Raw genomic sequence first — 13,898 nt, 5'->3', positions numbered from 1 at the left:
TAAAAAAAAGTAAGATGAATTTTTTTTAATTGGTTAGGAAAAATACAAGAGGCCCAAGAATCATAACTCGTAACACCTATAAGCTAATGCAGTTAGCTCCCAGCTTAAGGAATTCAAAACCTGTCAGGTGTGGGTGCTAGGTGCAGCCAGCCATACCAGAGCCTGCCTGCCTGCTGATTTCCCTAGCTGGGATGCTCCCTCCCAACTCTGCATCTCTGGATTGACCCTCTGCCTCTCCGTACCCCGTGGCTCACTACCACTGGACACCTGCAGCAAAAGAACAACTTTCCTCATCAAACGTACAGTCTTCTTCTTCTTCTTCTTTTTTTTTAAAGATTTTATTTATTTGTTTGACAGAGAGAGAGAGATGACAAGTAGGCAGCACGGCAGGCAGAGGGAGAGGGGGAAGCAGGGCGGTCCTTCTTGAAATGAATTCTACCCCCCAAATTCCTTAGATCTCTCATTCCACTAAGTCACTGAGGCTGCCAACCTGTCCTCTTGAATTTTTCCCTCTCTAGATCCTCCTGTCTACTATGCTTTCAGAATGTAGATTCTGTGAAATAACACTGATTCTACCGTAAGGGGCTAGCCTATGGCTCTCAATTCTAATAACATAACCCTGTTATGTTTTTATTATTATCATCACTATGGGAGAGCAAGGAGTGATTTTCCTACCTTGACCTTCCAACCATCAGATAGCTCTCCTGAGGCTTGCAGAACAAGGAGAATGTTAAGTGTGTCATTTCAAAGTTTCCCCCTTATTGGAATAAAGCACATGAAAAAGCAGAGAGCAAACTGTTAAAGAGCCTTTGTTTCATCACAATCTGCAGGGACATCCAGAGAGAAGGGGACATGCTTTCTTTAAACTATAACCTCACTAGACAGAAATGTCAAACTTATTCTGGTGTTTCTATGCTGAAGTTAACAAAAACCATGACACACTCATTTCAAGTTTTTATTAAAATACTCTTTTGCTTATAGGGACAACCAAAGGAAAAATACATAATTCTGTATGTTGTAGATCACGTGAAACACAATTAACAAATACCCTGGGGAATGTAGAATAGATTTTTAAAATCTTCAAAGAAGCTTTCACAAAAACAAATTTTTTAAATAAGTGGCTTATTTATATCTACCTCATTTTTCAGAAGTCTTAGTTTCTTTCCTCTAATTTGATGCTACTCTGCTTTATAAATAATTGTTCAAATATTCTAATATCTTACCAATTTTGTTTTCTGAATCTTTAGAAGTAGCTTTTTAAAATGAAAGCCTCTCTTTATAGCATTCTATGTAAACAAAGATTTACTTTACTTGAATTATCATTTGATTTGGTGCCACTATTTTGAGTACAATTTCTGTAATAATTAGATGCTAGTGGGGCTGGGGAGGGACAAAAAAACTAACTAGGAAGGAATCTTTTACATATGGCTTTTATAATACCTACTGATTTAGTTTTTTTTTTTTAAATCTAGTTATAAAAAAAGTTAACAACCTAATTTTTGAATTAAAAGAATTTTTTTTACCAGAGCTTTAATATAGAAGTGAATTGTACATAGAATGGTAATAAAAGGTCTAAATTTTAGTGGGGATACTGATTTCTCAAATGTTATATTTTTAATTTGGAAAACATTGTTATTCAAAACCTGAAATACATTATAAACTGGAAATGGAATCTTTTAAGTGAATTTCTATCTTTCAACCCCATCATAAACCACAAAAACTATGCAAAATTGGATATAAAAATTACCATTACATTTAGGGGTAATTTCCACTGGGAGAAAAAGATGTAAGGAAAACCAGGCCAAATACAACATGGCTCAAGAAATTACCCTCCCAGTATAGGGGCAGAAGAGATACCACACGTAAGAATTTAATAATGAAAGCCTAATCAAGGTGATAAATGCAGTTAAAAAATATTTGTTGACATATTTAAGGCAACATTAAACATGACATCCATAAACACAAAAAGATTTCTTTATTCATAGGTATAAAATTACTTTGAAGAATAGCAAAATGGAAATGAAGAAGCTGGATGTAGATTCTTTTAAAACTTTCTCTTTTTTTAAGTTTAAAGTTTTTAAGAAAACTTTTAGCTTTATAGGCATTAATGAGGAAGGGGAGCTAAAATGTTTTCAAGGCACTTTTAAACAGAGGCATTCTAGGTAAAAGGAAGAAAAAGATATCCCAATGTTTTCCTATTAAAAAAATTTACAAGAGCTAAATTTCAGCTTTTTTTTAAAAGGCCAAAAGTTTGTGGAAAGTACCTTGTATTCATTAGAGTTGTCTGAAAGAACAGAAAAGGTATTAAGGCTTTAGATTTTATGCTAATCATGATATTACATATGATCTTGAAACTAACTACTGTTCATATAATGAATACAAAGTATCTAAAAGCATTATCTATTTCTATGTACTAAAATATTTAGACATATAAAGATATTTCTACATGTTACTTGTAATTCTATAAGGTTTTGAAGAAATTAATAATTTTGTAAAGTTATGAGTCTCTGTAATATAAATATTTATGTTTTAGATTCATGCTTGATGACTGGGATTTTATTATGATGAAGGGTACATGTATTTAAGCTTATCATTATCGAAATATGAAAACAAAATAGTCTATAGTGTATTTGAAGTTCACATCATCTTGAACAGATCTCTTGTTCATTTCATAATCTTAACTTCCCACTGTATGATTGATTACTTGTTTAATAAGAACATTCAATCCAGACAGAAACCTAAAGATTATAATATAACAAAATAATTAATGCAAATAGTTTAAGGTTTGTTTCCCAGAAGAACTGTCAGCATTTCCAACCCTCCCTGCTCATACCCATCCGTTTCTTCTTTACCCCTCCTATCAGTCATCGTTGGGGAACATGGCCCTGCCCATTCTAAGGCTGAGTGGGCTCATTCTCTCTACCCAGCAGCACAGCTTCTCCTTTCAGCCTTGCCGTCTCTGTACAACGGGACAAGCTGCTTCTCTGGCGCTCTAAGTAGAGTCTGATTTGGCAGGCATTTCCCATTCCTAGTGCTCTTTAAGCTGGTACCTTAAGTCAGAGAAATGCTGTAACTTTCTCATTATTTACCTAGCGGAATATTTAACGCAGTGATATAGGTGTGCTTTGAAATTCCTGTTGAAAATTCTTCACCAGTACCTACACCAGTACTTTGGGAATGGGGTGTAGAAGGAGAATCTTCCCCAAAGTTCTGTCAGCATGTGCATTACAGGATGGATTCTACTATGTAAAAGTTTTAAACTGTAAAATGTAGTAAGCATTTACTTTCTAAAACCAACATTACAAGATTTGAAATTAAGCTTTTGACAGTGATTTTTACGGGAGTTCTCAGGGTGATATATTTTAGTATCTACCCTATTTACAGAAGAGATAAACGAGACAAGGCACAGTGAATGACGAAACCATAACTTACGTTAACGTGCTCAAACACTTTCAAAACCAAAGGCTTTGGGAATGCTAGAAAAAAAAGACCTCAGGCTTTATGTCAGAGACCTCAGATCGTTCAAGGAATTCTCTGTGTACTTGCTTCTCATACAACCAAAGCTGTAAATGTATATAGAGGAAGGGGCTTATTGCCAGTGGGCTATAAAACCAACCAGAGCAGTTATACTTATAATTTAACACATTAATGCATTCGTCATACTTTAACTCAGTCCAAATTCTTTGTATCTCCTTAACCTGCTGGCATCCTGGTACAACCGGTAGACCTGACCAAATAGTTTTTTATATCTTTCTTGTTGACTAAAATGCTTTGGTTTGCATTCTTCTCCTTTAAAACATGCAGTTCATACATTTGACTGTTTTACTACCATAGTCGATGCACTCTGGACCAATGCACTCACAGCAGGCGTTATGGAACCAGCGATATTTGGATGCTCCCATGGACTCACAGGATATTTTACACTGATGTATGGACATGCAGTCATCAAAATAAACCACAGTACACATGTGTTCTGAAAAACAAAAAATTAAGAGCTCAGAGCAAGAAAGAGGAAAAGCAGGAAATGCTTTATTATCTGGCTGATATCAATAGTTATTCTTAGTTCCCTTACCGCTACTCTGCATAGGACAATGGCTGAGATGTAGGAAAAAAGATCACATTTGTTAATTAAACTGAGAAGGAGGTCAGCTGAAGAAGGTAGAGGGACTTCCTTAGATTCTTGACTTTGATCTCAAAGTTAAGATTATTGGGCTTAAAATTTGCTACACTTCAGAGCTGTGGTTTTTTTTTTTTTTAAAGATTTTATTTATTTGACAGACAGAGATCACAAGTAGGCAGAGAGGCAGGCAGAGAGAGAGAGGAGGGAGCAGGCTCCCTGCTAAGCAGAGAGCCCGATGCGGGGCTCGATCCTAGGACCCTGGGATCATGACCCCAGCCGAAGGCAGAGGCTTTAACCCACTGAGCCATCCAGGCATCCCCAGAGCTGTGGTTTTTTTAAGTTGGGCATTTCTGATAAGATTTCCTTAGAGGAGCGAATTCTCCAACTAAAAGGAGTTTGAAAAATACTGTTTTAGGGGTACCTGAGTGGCTCAATTGGTTGAGCATCCAACTCTTGACTTCAGCTTGTAAAATCGAGCTCCACAGTCCAGCTCTGTGCTAGACATGGAGACTGCTTAAGAGTCTCACTCTCACTGTGGACTCTGAGAAACAACCTGAGGGTTTTGGAGGGGAGGGGGTTAGGGGGTTGGGTGAGCCTGGTGGGTATTATGGAGGGCATGTGTTGCATGGAGCACTGGGTGTGGTGCATAAACAATGAATTGTGGAACACTGAAAAGAAGTTAAAAAAAAAAGAAAAAAAAAGATTCTCTCTCTCAAAAAAGAAAAAAAAAATCTCTTTCCTTCTTCCTCTGCCCCTCACCATTCTTGCTCCCTCTCTCTCTAAAATAAAAAAAGAAAAAAAAGAAAAAATACTGTCCTAAAGTTATACTGAAAATTTACAATAAGATAAAGCAAACTTAATTCAAATGATGCAAAGTGGTTAGTAGCACTTAGCACAATTCAACATTAGCTATTAAAAAATACTCTTATCGGGACGCCTGGGTGGCTCAGTTGGTTAAGCAGCTGCCTTCGGCTCGGGTCATGATCTCAGCGTCCTGGGATCGAGTCCCACATCGGGCTCCTTGCTCAGCGGGGAGCCTGCTTCTCCCTCTGCCTCTGCCTACCACTCTGTCTGCCTGTGCTCGCTCTCTCTCTCTCTCTAACAAATAAATAAATTTTAAAAAAAAACTCTTATCAGTAGCAATTTTTAGTCTTGCTTTTCAACACAACTATTTTCTTTCAATATTTAGTCCTCCTGGCAGTTAATGCCATATGATGACCCTGCTAGGAGGATAAGATACATGAAATAAATAAAAGACAATAAAAACCATTAATAGAGAGTGTATGATTAAAGTCTGTTATTTTACAGAGCCATTTATAGAACTGTTCAGTCACCAGACGTCTGAACGGTAAAGAAAGGCTTAATGGAAAAAACTGGACTTGTATTAGGAAGAAGAATTAAAAGCAAAGTTGCCAAGTAACAAAATAAGGAAAGTCACAAGGAGAGCAGTGTAGTGCCGTGGGGAATGGAGTGGAGGCAAGCCCACTGCAGTGAATGGTTAACATCAGGAAACAGCAGAACTGCTACTGAGTTATCAGGTCAAAACAGAAAATAGTGAGGCCAGCATAGCAAATCAGGGATTGGCAGTGAGCAGGACAGGGGAGCTTTGAATCTCAGGTGATTCGTATCTACCAAATTTCTTTCATTTATTTATTCAACAAGGATTTAACTGAACACTTACTATGGCATAATAGCCACTAGGACTCAAAGAGTAATCAGAGAATCCAAGGAACAAAGTAGAAAATGAAAGACCTAGAAGTTAAAAACAGACAACAAATCAAAAAACAAATATTGGAAGAAGGTAGTTACAGGAATAGGAGGTAGTTTACTCCACCCGGGAGCAAGGGGTTCCTAGAGAAGGTGTCAAAGAGGAAAAATTTTAACTTTGTCTTGAAAGATAGTTGGTATTTCTAGGAAACTTGGCTGCCTGGTTATTATTTCATTAAACTAAGTAATTGAAAAAAATTTATGAATTATTATTTAATATCTATTATGTAGATTACATTTTAGTGGGGAGAATGGTAGTACAATATCTGAATAAGGCACACTCCACGTATTTTTGGTATTTTCCAAAATCTAGAATTGTCTTTTAAGTAATTTAACCAAAAACAATAGGAATTCTTAATCTGAATATCATTAACAAATGCTGTTTTGCTTTTATTACTGCTGTCCGAAGTTCACACTATTTCACATAGGCAGGATTGTAATAAGGGGCACAACAAAAAGCCAAATTAAAAAAGAATAGGGGTAGGGGCGCCTGGGTGGCTCAGTGGGTTAAAGCCGCTGCCTTCAGCTCAGGTCATGATTCCAGCGTCCTGGGATCGAGCCCGGCATTGGGCTCTCTGCTCAGCAGGGAGCCTGCTTCCTCCCTTCTCTCTCTGCCTGCCTCTCTGCCTACTTGTGATCTGTCTGTTAAATAAATAAATAAAATCTTAAAAAAAAAAAAAAAAGAATAGGGGTGCCTGGGTGGTTCAGTCAGTTAAGTGTCTGCCTTTGGTTCAGGTCATAATCCCAGGGTTCTGGGATCAAGCCCCACATCGGGTTCCCTGCTCAGTAGGGAGTCTGCTTCTCTCTCTTCCTCTGCCCCTGCTCGTGCTCTCTGTCTCATTAGCTCTCTCTCAAATAAGTAAATGAAATCTTAAAAAAAAGTATAAATTATACTATTTATGTAAAATTCATCTCATATTTTAAGAAATAACTGCAATTTTCATAATTGCCTTATTTTTCCACAGTAAAATTGTACAGAGCCTTTTATTTGAATATATCAAAGACTTTATGAAAGTTACATGCCCTGTACATTCCAAAATTAAGGAATGACTTATCCTAATAAGCTTTCCTTTTTTTTTTTAAAGATTTATTTATGTATTTATTTGACAGAGATCACAAGTAGGCAAAGAGGCAGGCAGAGAGAGAGAGAGGAGGAAGCAGGCTCCCTGCTGAGCAGAGAGCCTGATGCGGAGCTTGATCTCAGGACCCTGGGATCATGACCTGAGCCGAAGGCAGAGGCTTTAACCCACTGAGCCACCCAGGCGCCCCCTAATAAGCCTTTTTTAATATGCTTCTCAAAGTTATATAGGCCATTCTTCCCTTTAGTTCCCCTCTGACCAAGAGTAGTGGAGTTAGTTTATACCTGGAAATTAGATGTCTGGAATACCAACTTGCTCATAACGAGATTTAGCTGATGACCTTGGCATCATTTGCAGTACCAATGCTATTACAAAAACATGACCATCTGGACACTCTGAACATTATCTGACAGTGAGCAATGCCATATTAAGCAAGGAGTGCTGTTGCTATCTTATGGAAAGAACAATTAAAGCCTAATACAAATAAACCTCAAAATTAGAACCAGGTTATCTGCCTTCCAATACAACCTGTATCACTGAGGCTATGAAGGGGTCATGACAATATGCTTGACATGCTTCCTTATCTACTTAAGGACTGGGGTTATTAAAGTCCAAAATTCACTTAAGACTAGACAAACTCAAAGCCAAAAACTGCTCTAAAAGGTAATATAGGTTTCACAGACCACACAGAAAATGAGGGGGCAAGATGGGAAGTCAACTGTGGGTAGTTACCTTTGTCACTGGAATAAGGTGCGTGAACATTATTGCTAGGAACAGACACATTTTGATGGTGTGGCTGGTTCACAGTTTCTAAAAATGAAACCAGATTCTCATGATGTGAGAGTTCTTCTGCAACAGGGAAGGAAACAATGTTCCAGTTCAACTGCGTGTCTCCTTCTGTGAGTGCCCGGAAGAGAGAAGGGATTGGCTCATGAAGCTCTTCCACAGTGCTCTTTGAGGTTGGAGGTGTGTCACTGTAGTTTCGAGGATTGCACATACCTAGGGGAGGAGAAACAAAGAAAATAAAAGTTAATTTTTCTCACTGATTGGAATATCATGCAATATTTTTAGTTAATGCCTTACAATCAAAGCTCTAACATATTAAAATTAACTTGTTTCTAACATTATATACAGATATTTTCTTAACTTTTTTTGGCTGAGGGCCCCCAGAAGTGATGACGCCCCTGAAGCACGGAGCACATCAAGTGCCCAGAGGTTGCTTTCTAAATACCTATCCTAAGAGGAACCAGATCTGGAGAAAAGACTGATTCCAGGGCTGGGCCAGGGAAAGTACAAAATGACCCTGGGATACTGTCCATGCCTAAAAATAAGGAAATGCTCAGTGAATGATGGGATGTATCAAAAAAACACCGGAAGCAACCGGAAGGGGCTCCCACTGGCCAAATAGACAATTTTAATGTCAAAATAAACAATGATAACAATGGATTACTCCCTATAAATATAATAGGAATTTGTGAGTCCTTATGTTATAATAAATAAATAAATAAATGAAGAAAAAGCTCCTTTATTTAAAAAAAATAAGATTTTATTTATTTATTTGACAGAAGTAGGCAGAGAGGCAGGCAGAGAGAGAAGGGGAAGCAGACTCCCTACTGAGGAGAGAGCCCGATACGGGGCTCGATCCCAGGACCCTGGGATCATGACCCAAGCCGAAAGCAGAGGCTTTAACCCACTGAGCCACCCAGGCGCCCCAAAGCTCCTCCTTTTAATAGACTGACCAAGTGGTAAATGTAGAAGGAATTAAGGGAATAGAAAATCACCACCTGACAACTATCGCAGAGGTGTTTGATTCAGATGGGAGCTGTCAATGGATGCCAAAGCTGGTGGGTGGAGGTTAGATGAGGAACATATTAAAGTACTCTTGGAAAACTCTCTACAGAATACTGACCAATTACAAAAGGGTTAATGGTGACTTTAATGTAGAAAATCTGGCAGATGTCAATGTGATCAGGAAATCAAGGTTAACATGACCAGTGATGTGTATCACTTCACATAATGCATAACTTCATTTCAGTGCTGTTGCCAAGAATGTCTGACCTTAAGTATGGTTATCAGTCATCATCAGGTGGATCAAGGTTTAGGGTCATCTTACATGATGTAAAGTCTGTACTCACTGAAACTGTCAAGGGAAAGACCTCAGTACTGTTTCAAAGTGAATGAGTCTGAACAGACATGACAACTAAATGCATCACATATTCTGGACAGAAGCCTGGATCAGGAAAGATATCACAAGAGATACTGCTGAGACAGTTGGTGAAATATGAATGAGGTTTGTGAATTGGGTGGCAGTGTTGTGACAATGCTGGCTTCCTTATTTGGAGGATATATGCCAGTTATGTAAGAGAATGTTCTCATTGGAAAATACAGACCGGAACATTTAGGAGTGATGGGCTATTATGTATAAAGCTTGATTTCTAAAGGTTTAAAAAAGGATGAATGATCACACATGTTTGGGAGGTGTGTGTGTGTGGAGGGAGAGGAAGGAGTAATGAACAACAGAACAAATTCAATAAAATGTTAGTAACTGGAGAATCTGGATGAAGGGATACAGGAGTCTTCCCCCTTCTGGCAGATTTTCTCTACATTTTAAAAATTATTTCAAAATGAATTATTTAAAAAAATAATTTTAAAGAGGGAAAATGGCAGAAGAGAATTAGAGATAGTGACAATAGAAAACTCTTTTGAGGTGTTTTGCTGTAGAGGGGAGAGCTGAGAAAATAATCAGCCCCAATCTTTGGGCTATTCCAGCTGATGTGTGGAGCAGAAAAGAGCTGCCCAGAATGCAGGTTCACGAGCTAATTAAATTATTATTGTTTTAAGCCACTGTGTTTTGGGGTACATTGTTTAGCAGCAAGGGACAAGAGAGGGACAAGAGCTTTGTGGATATGATACTTTTAAAAATTTAATTATACTTCATTTTGGTTTAGTTTACTAGGCCTAATATGGAGTTTATCTTTTTCCTCAAACTAAAATTTTGAAAAGTTAAGCCAGATTTATAAATTCTGACATTTTATAAATTTAGGCAGAAGGAAAAATCATCTCGTGTTTTCTACACGACACTTTATTATTGTAAGGAATGTGGCAAGATCTGAGGATAAATTTGTGCATACTTTTCATAAAATCTTTCATTATGTATGAATTTTCACTTTGACTATGAAACAGAATCATGGATTAAAGGGTCAAATCGGACTCCTTTATTCATAAAAGAGGAAATAGGCCCAGATAAATTTAATGATTTGTCCACTGTTACATAATCTAGGATTAGAGCCAAGCTTATGATTCACTCTGATTTCATATCCACTGCTCATTTTAATAACCATATTCTATAAATAATCATTAGGTGGTACTGAAAAGTGAATAACACTTAGAATACATGAATTATACAAATATACATAATATATTCTTGTGCTAGACTTTATAATGAATGAAAATTAGTAACCTGAGACAAAAAAGCAAACAACAGAGTTCAACAGAAGAGCTAACTCAACGTCTACTGAAACTTCAAAGAAACTTCACGGCTCATTAGCAGAGATTAAACTACATTAAAAACAAGTTTTGCGGGGCGCCTGGGTGGCTCAGTGGGTTAAAGCCGCTGCCTTCGGCTCAGGTCATGATCCCAGCGTCCTGGGATCGAGCCCCGCATCGGGCTCTCTGCTCAGCAGGGAGCCTGCTTCCTCCCTTCTCTCTCTGCTTGCCTCTCTGCCTACTTGTGATCTGTCTGTCAAATAAATAAAAATTAAAAAAAAAATATTAAAAAAAAAAAAAAAAAAAAAAAAAACAAGTTTTGCGGGGGGAGTTTTGTGCAGTTAACTGGGCCAAAGACCCAAGTTATTATTGTAACTTAAATTTAAATCTGAATACCCTGTATTAAAATCAGTAAGCATGAAGTAAATGCTTGCTAGGTAATATTTTTCCATGGTATTGTTTTAAAGTTTTCATATATCTTTCTCTTTTCAGCTAGGATTACATTCAGAGAGATCATCACTAGAGACTCTTCTTCAGCAACGTGGATTTTGACCCCCCATCTCTTGCCTGTAGCACTCTTCAAATTCTGTATTCTTCCAAGCATGGTGAGTTACAAAATGGGATCTTCCAATGATACATGGGATTTCTCCCACTCAGAAAAAGCAACATTCTGCAATTTCCATAAATTCTTCATTTGTCTATATTCATTATGTACAGTGGATCAGTTTCTAAGTAGAGAGTTACTAACTACTCAGAGTTTAAAACAGTTAGTTAAACTTCTCTGGGAAGCATCTGTCATCCTCCCGAAGTTCATCATTGTCAGCTTTTCTTTAGTTGACTAGGGAGGTTATTTTTGGAGCTCTCATTTCTTTCCAGGATCATTTTCTTAGGCAGTTTGCTACTTTGTGGCATGCTGTCACTACGCTGAAATTTAAAAATTAATTATACTAAAACGTTAATGACACTGGCTCCACACATGACAGAGGGGCCCCAAAGCAGGAAACCAATGGCAAGAACTGAAAGACAAGCATTTCAAATCCTTGAAGTGCACAGAACTTGTTTTTCTGATGTGTGCTTAATTCTTTCATATATCTGACCTGTTGTCATCATACATTTGAAAACTAAGGTTACGTTAAAGTAGACTTTACTTGTTGAAACCACATTTTAGGGTAGGAATTAAGACTAAGGGGAGAAAAGGTATTACCTTCCTTAGTGAATGTGCATGGTTAAACAGCAACAAAGAATCCAGAAAAATGTACAATCAAAAGAAAAATTCCTTTCCACTCCTTCCACCCTTAACTCCACTCTCCAGACACAGCCACTTTAAAAGTCTTTCTTAAGTTTCTCTGGTGGTTACCTCCATGAGAATTTAAATAAAAATGATTAATTTACCAAAAGCAATAAAAACATCTTTAGATCTCATCTATTAATCCTCTTACATGAGAGATGAGGATTAAAGCTCATTTACACTAACCCTCTCCCATATTTCTAATAATTGTATTATTCTAATACCATAATTTGTTTCCTTTGTGATCTTAAATATACTTAAACTTCTGATTTTTATTCCGCATTTCTTAATTCCCTCATTTGCAGATAAGGATGCAGGTACCTTTCCCACTTTCCCCACCCAACTTCTCCTAACTCATGTTGACAAACTTAATAACTATGTTCTGTTGCCTAAATACAATGAAAACTTCTTGTCTTACTATACGCTGATTCTAAAAGTTGAAAACCAGCAAACAGCAGTTTACCTTAACATGACCCCATGAATACTGTTCACTGAAAAACAGTATGATAGGATTTCCTTGCCCAATGCCATATTAGCAGAGGAAAATATTTCTAATTTTAAGATAAAATGAACTTTTCCATAAACCTCATAAAATATTGAAAATCACCTATTTCATACAGCATTACCTATTAGGTCTTCTTGCCAAAAAATATAAAACCTGAATCCAACCAAACTTTAACAACTAGCTTCAAACTACTGGAAATACAGAAAGACAGAGGAAAAAATTAAATGACAAGTCAAATCCTGCATGTGGGATATTCTACAGGCAAACTGTTTCTTCAGTATGTCAAATGGCATGAGAAAAAAAAGCACACACACACACAACCAGATACCATGCAAGGATCTTGTTTGGATCAATTTGAACATATCAACTATACAAATACATTTTTGAGACAAACTGAGAAACCTGATTATGAACTGGAATGTCAGATTATACCAAGAAATTATTAATTTTGTAGGTTTCCTAATGGGATTATTATTTAAAAAGTAAATGTCTTTATTTTCTTTTAGAAATTGAAACTGAAGGATGCAGGGGTAAATATTATTTACTGCCTATAATTTGCTTTTAAATATTTCTAAGCCAAGTCAGAAAAAAGTGGGAGAAAGGATAGATGAAACAATTGTGGCATATTTTTTTTTTAAGATTTTTATTCATTTATTTGACAGACAGAGATCACAAGTAGGCAGAGAGGCAGGCAGAGAGAGGAAGGGAAGCAGGTTCCCCACTGAGCAGAGAGCCCGAGGCGGGGCTCGATCCCAGGACCCTGGGACCATGACCCGAGCCGAAGGCAGAGGCCCTAAACCACCAAGCCACCCAGGTGCCCCATATTTTTTATAACTGTTGAATCCAGTGATGGGTATATAAGAATTCACCATGCTATTCTCTCTGTTATGAAAGTGAACACTTTCATAACAGTAAACCAACTGCCATATTTAATTCCTAGGACTAATGTTTTCTTGTTGAATTTTTGTATTTTCTTGCTATTCCTATGCTTGGAATTTTCTTGGAGTGTGTGTGTGTGTGTGTGTGTACCACAAATAACAAGCTTATAAGAAATCTTGAAAAATTATTCTGCTGATACCCTATGGAACTCATTTTCCTCTTTGAGAGATACTTCTCATGGCCCTCATTTACTGCTTCAGGCAGGCTAGCGTCCTCTTAAGTCTCTGTATTATTTACGTTTTTAATTTTCTGTATTTCACGATATTTCAGCTTCTTATAAAAAGCTTTCTGGCTGGGGAGAGACTGATTCCTGGGGTGGTTAATTCCTGGAGCCAGCAAAGGGCTCAGCTAGGAGTAGGCCTAGTATATGCAATCTGACCAGTCCTGGGCCACACTTCCTACACCAGCCCAAGCAACCCAGAAGGCCTGTGCTTTTAACCACGCCAGGCCTGCCAGGCGCAGTACTAAACAACTGGAGACCACCTGCAGAGCCTGGAGCCCCGGGGAATGATTCAAACTAGCCAGACTGCTTGCTCTGTCCTGCCTTGACCTTCCTGTGGAAGCCCACTGAAGATTCTGGCCCAGATTTTCCTCTTGCTCCTGTTTTTTTGCCACTTGACCAAAACCTGGCGCTTCTTCGTGATCCTGCCAGCATGCAGTGACTGGCCCCCTTTCTGAGACCTGTGATTTATAATAAACTTTGTTCCTTGAGGC

The 13,898-nt window shown here is 37.7% G+C and overlaps 1 protein-coding gene across 2 annotated transcripts in view; it reads right to left on the bottom strand.

Annotated features, from left to right (window-relative positions):
• Positions 1-941: 941 nt before the first annotated feature.
• TWSG1 (twisted gastrulation BMP signaling modulator 1) overlaps positions 942-13,898 on the bottom strand; it is a 67,549-nt gene continuing 54,592 nt past the window's right edge. For both annotated transcript variants that reach the window (XM_080821319.1, XM_080821318.1), the window contains exons 4-5: positions 7,699-7,965; positions 942-3,973 (exon numbers count right to left, since the gene is read on the bottom strand). In XM_080821319.1, the coding sequence (XP_080677445.1) occupies positions 3,792-3,973; positions 7,699-7,965 (449 nt within the window). In that variant the 3' untranslated portion in view covers positions 942-3,791. The remainder of the gene's footprint in view (positions 3,974-7,698; positions 7,966-13,898) is intronic.

This window comes from Martes martes (assembly GCF_963455335.1).
Source record: "Martes martes genome assembly, chromosome: 13".
NCBI lineage: Eukaryota > Metazoa > Chordata > Mammalia > Carnivora > Mustelidae > Martes > Martes martes.
Note: the sequence above shows the minus strand (reverse complement) of the source record. Positions and strands in the feature narration are given on the sequence as shown.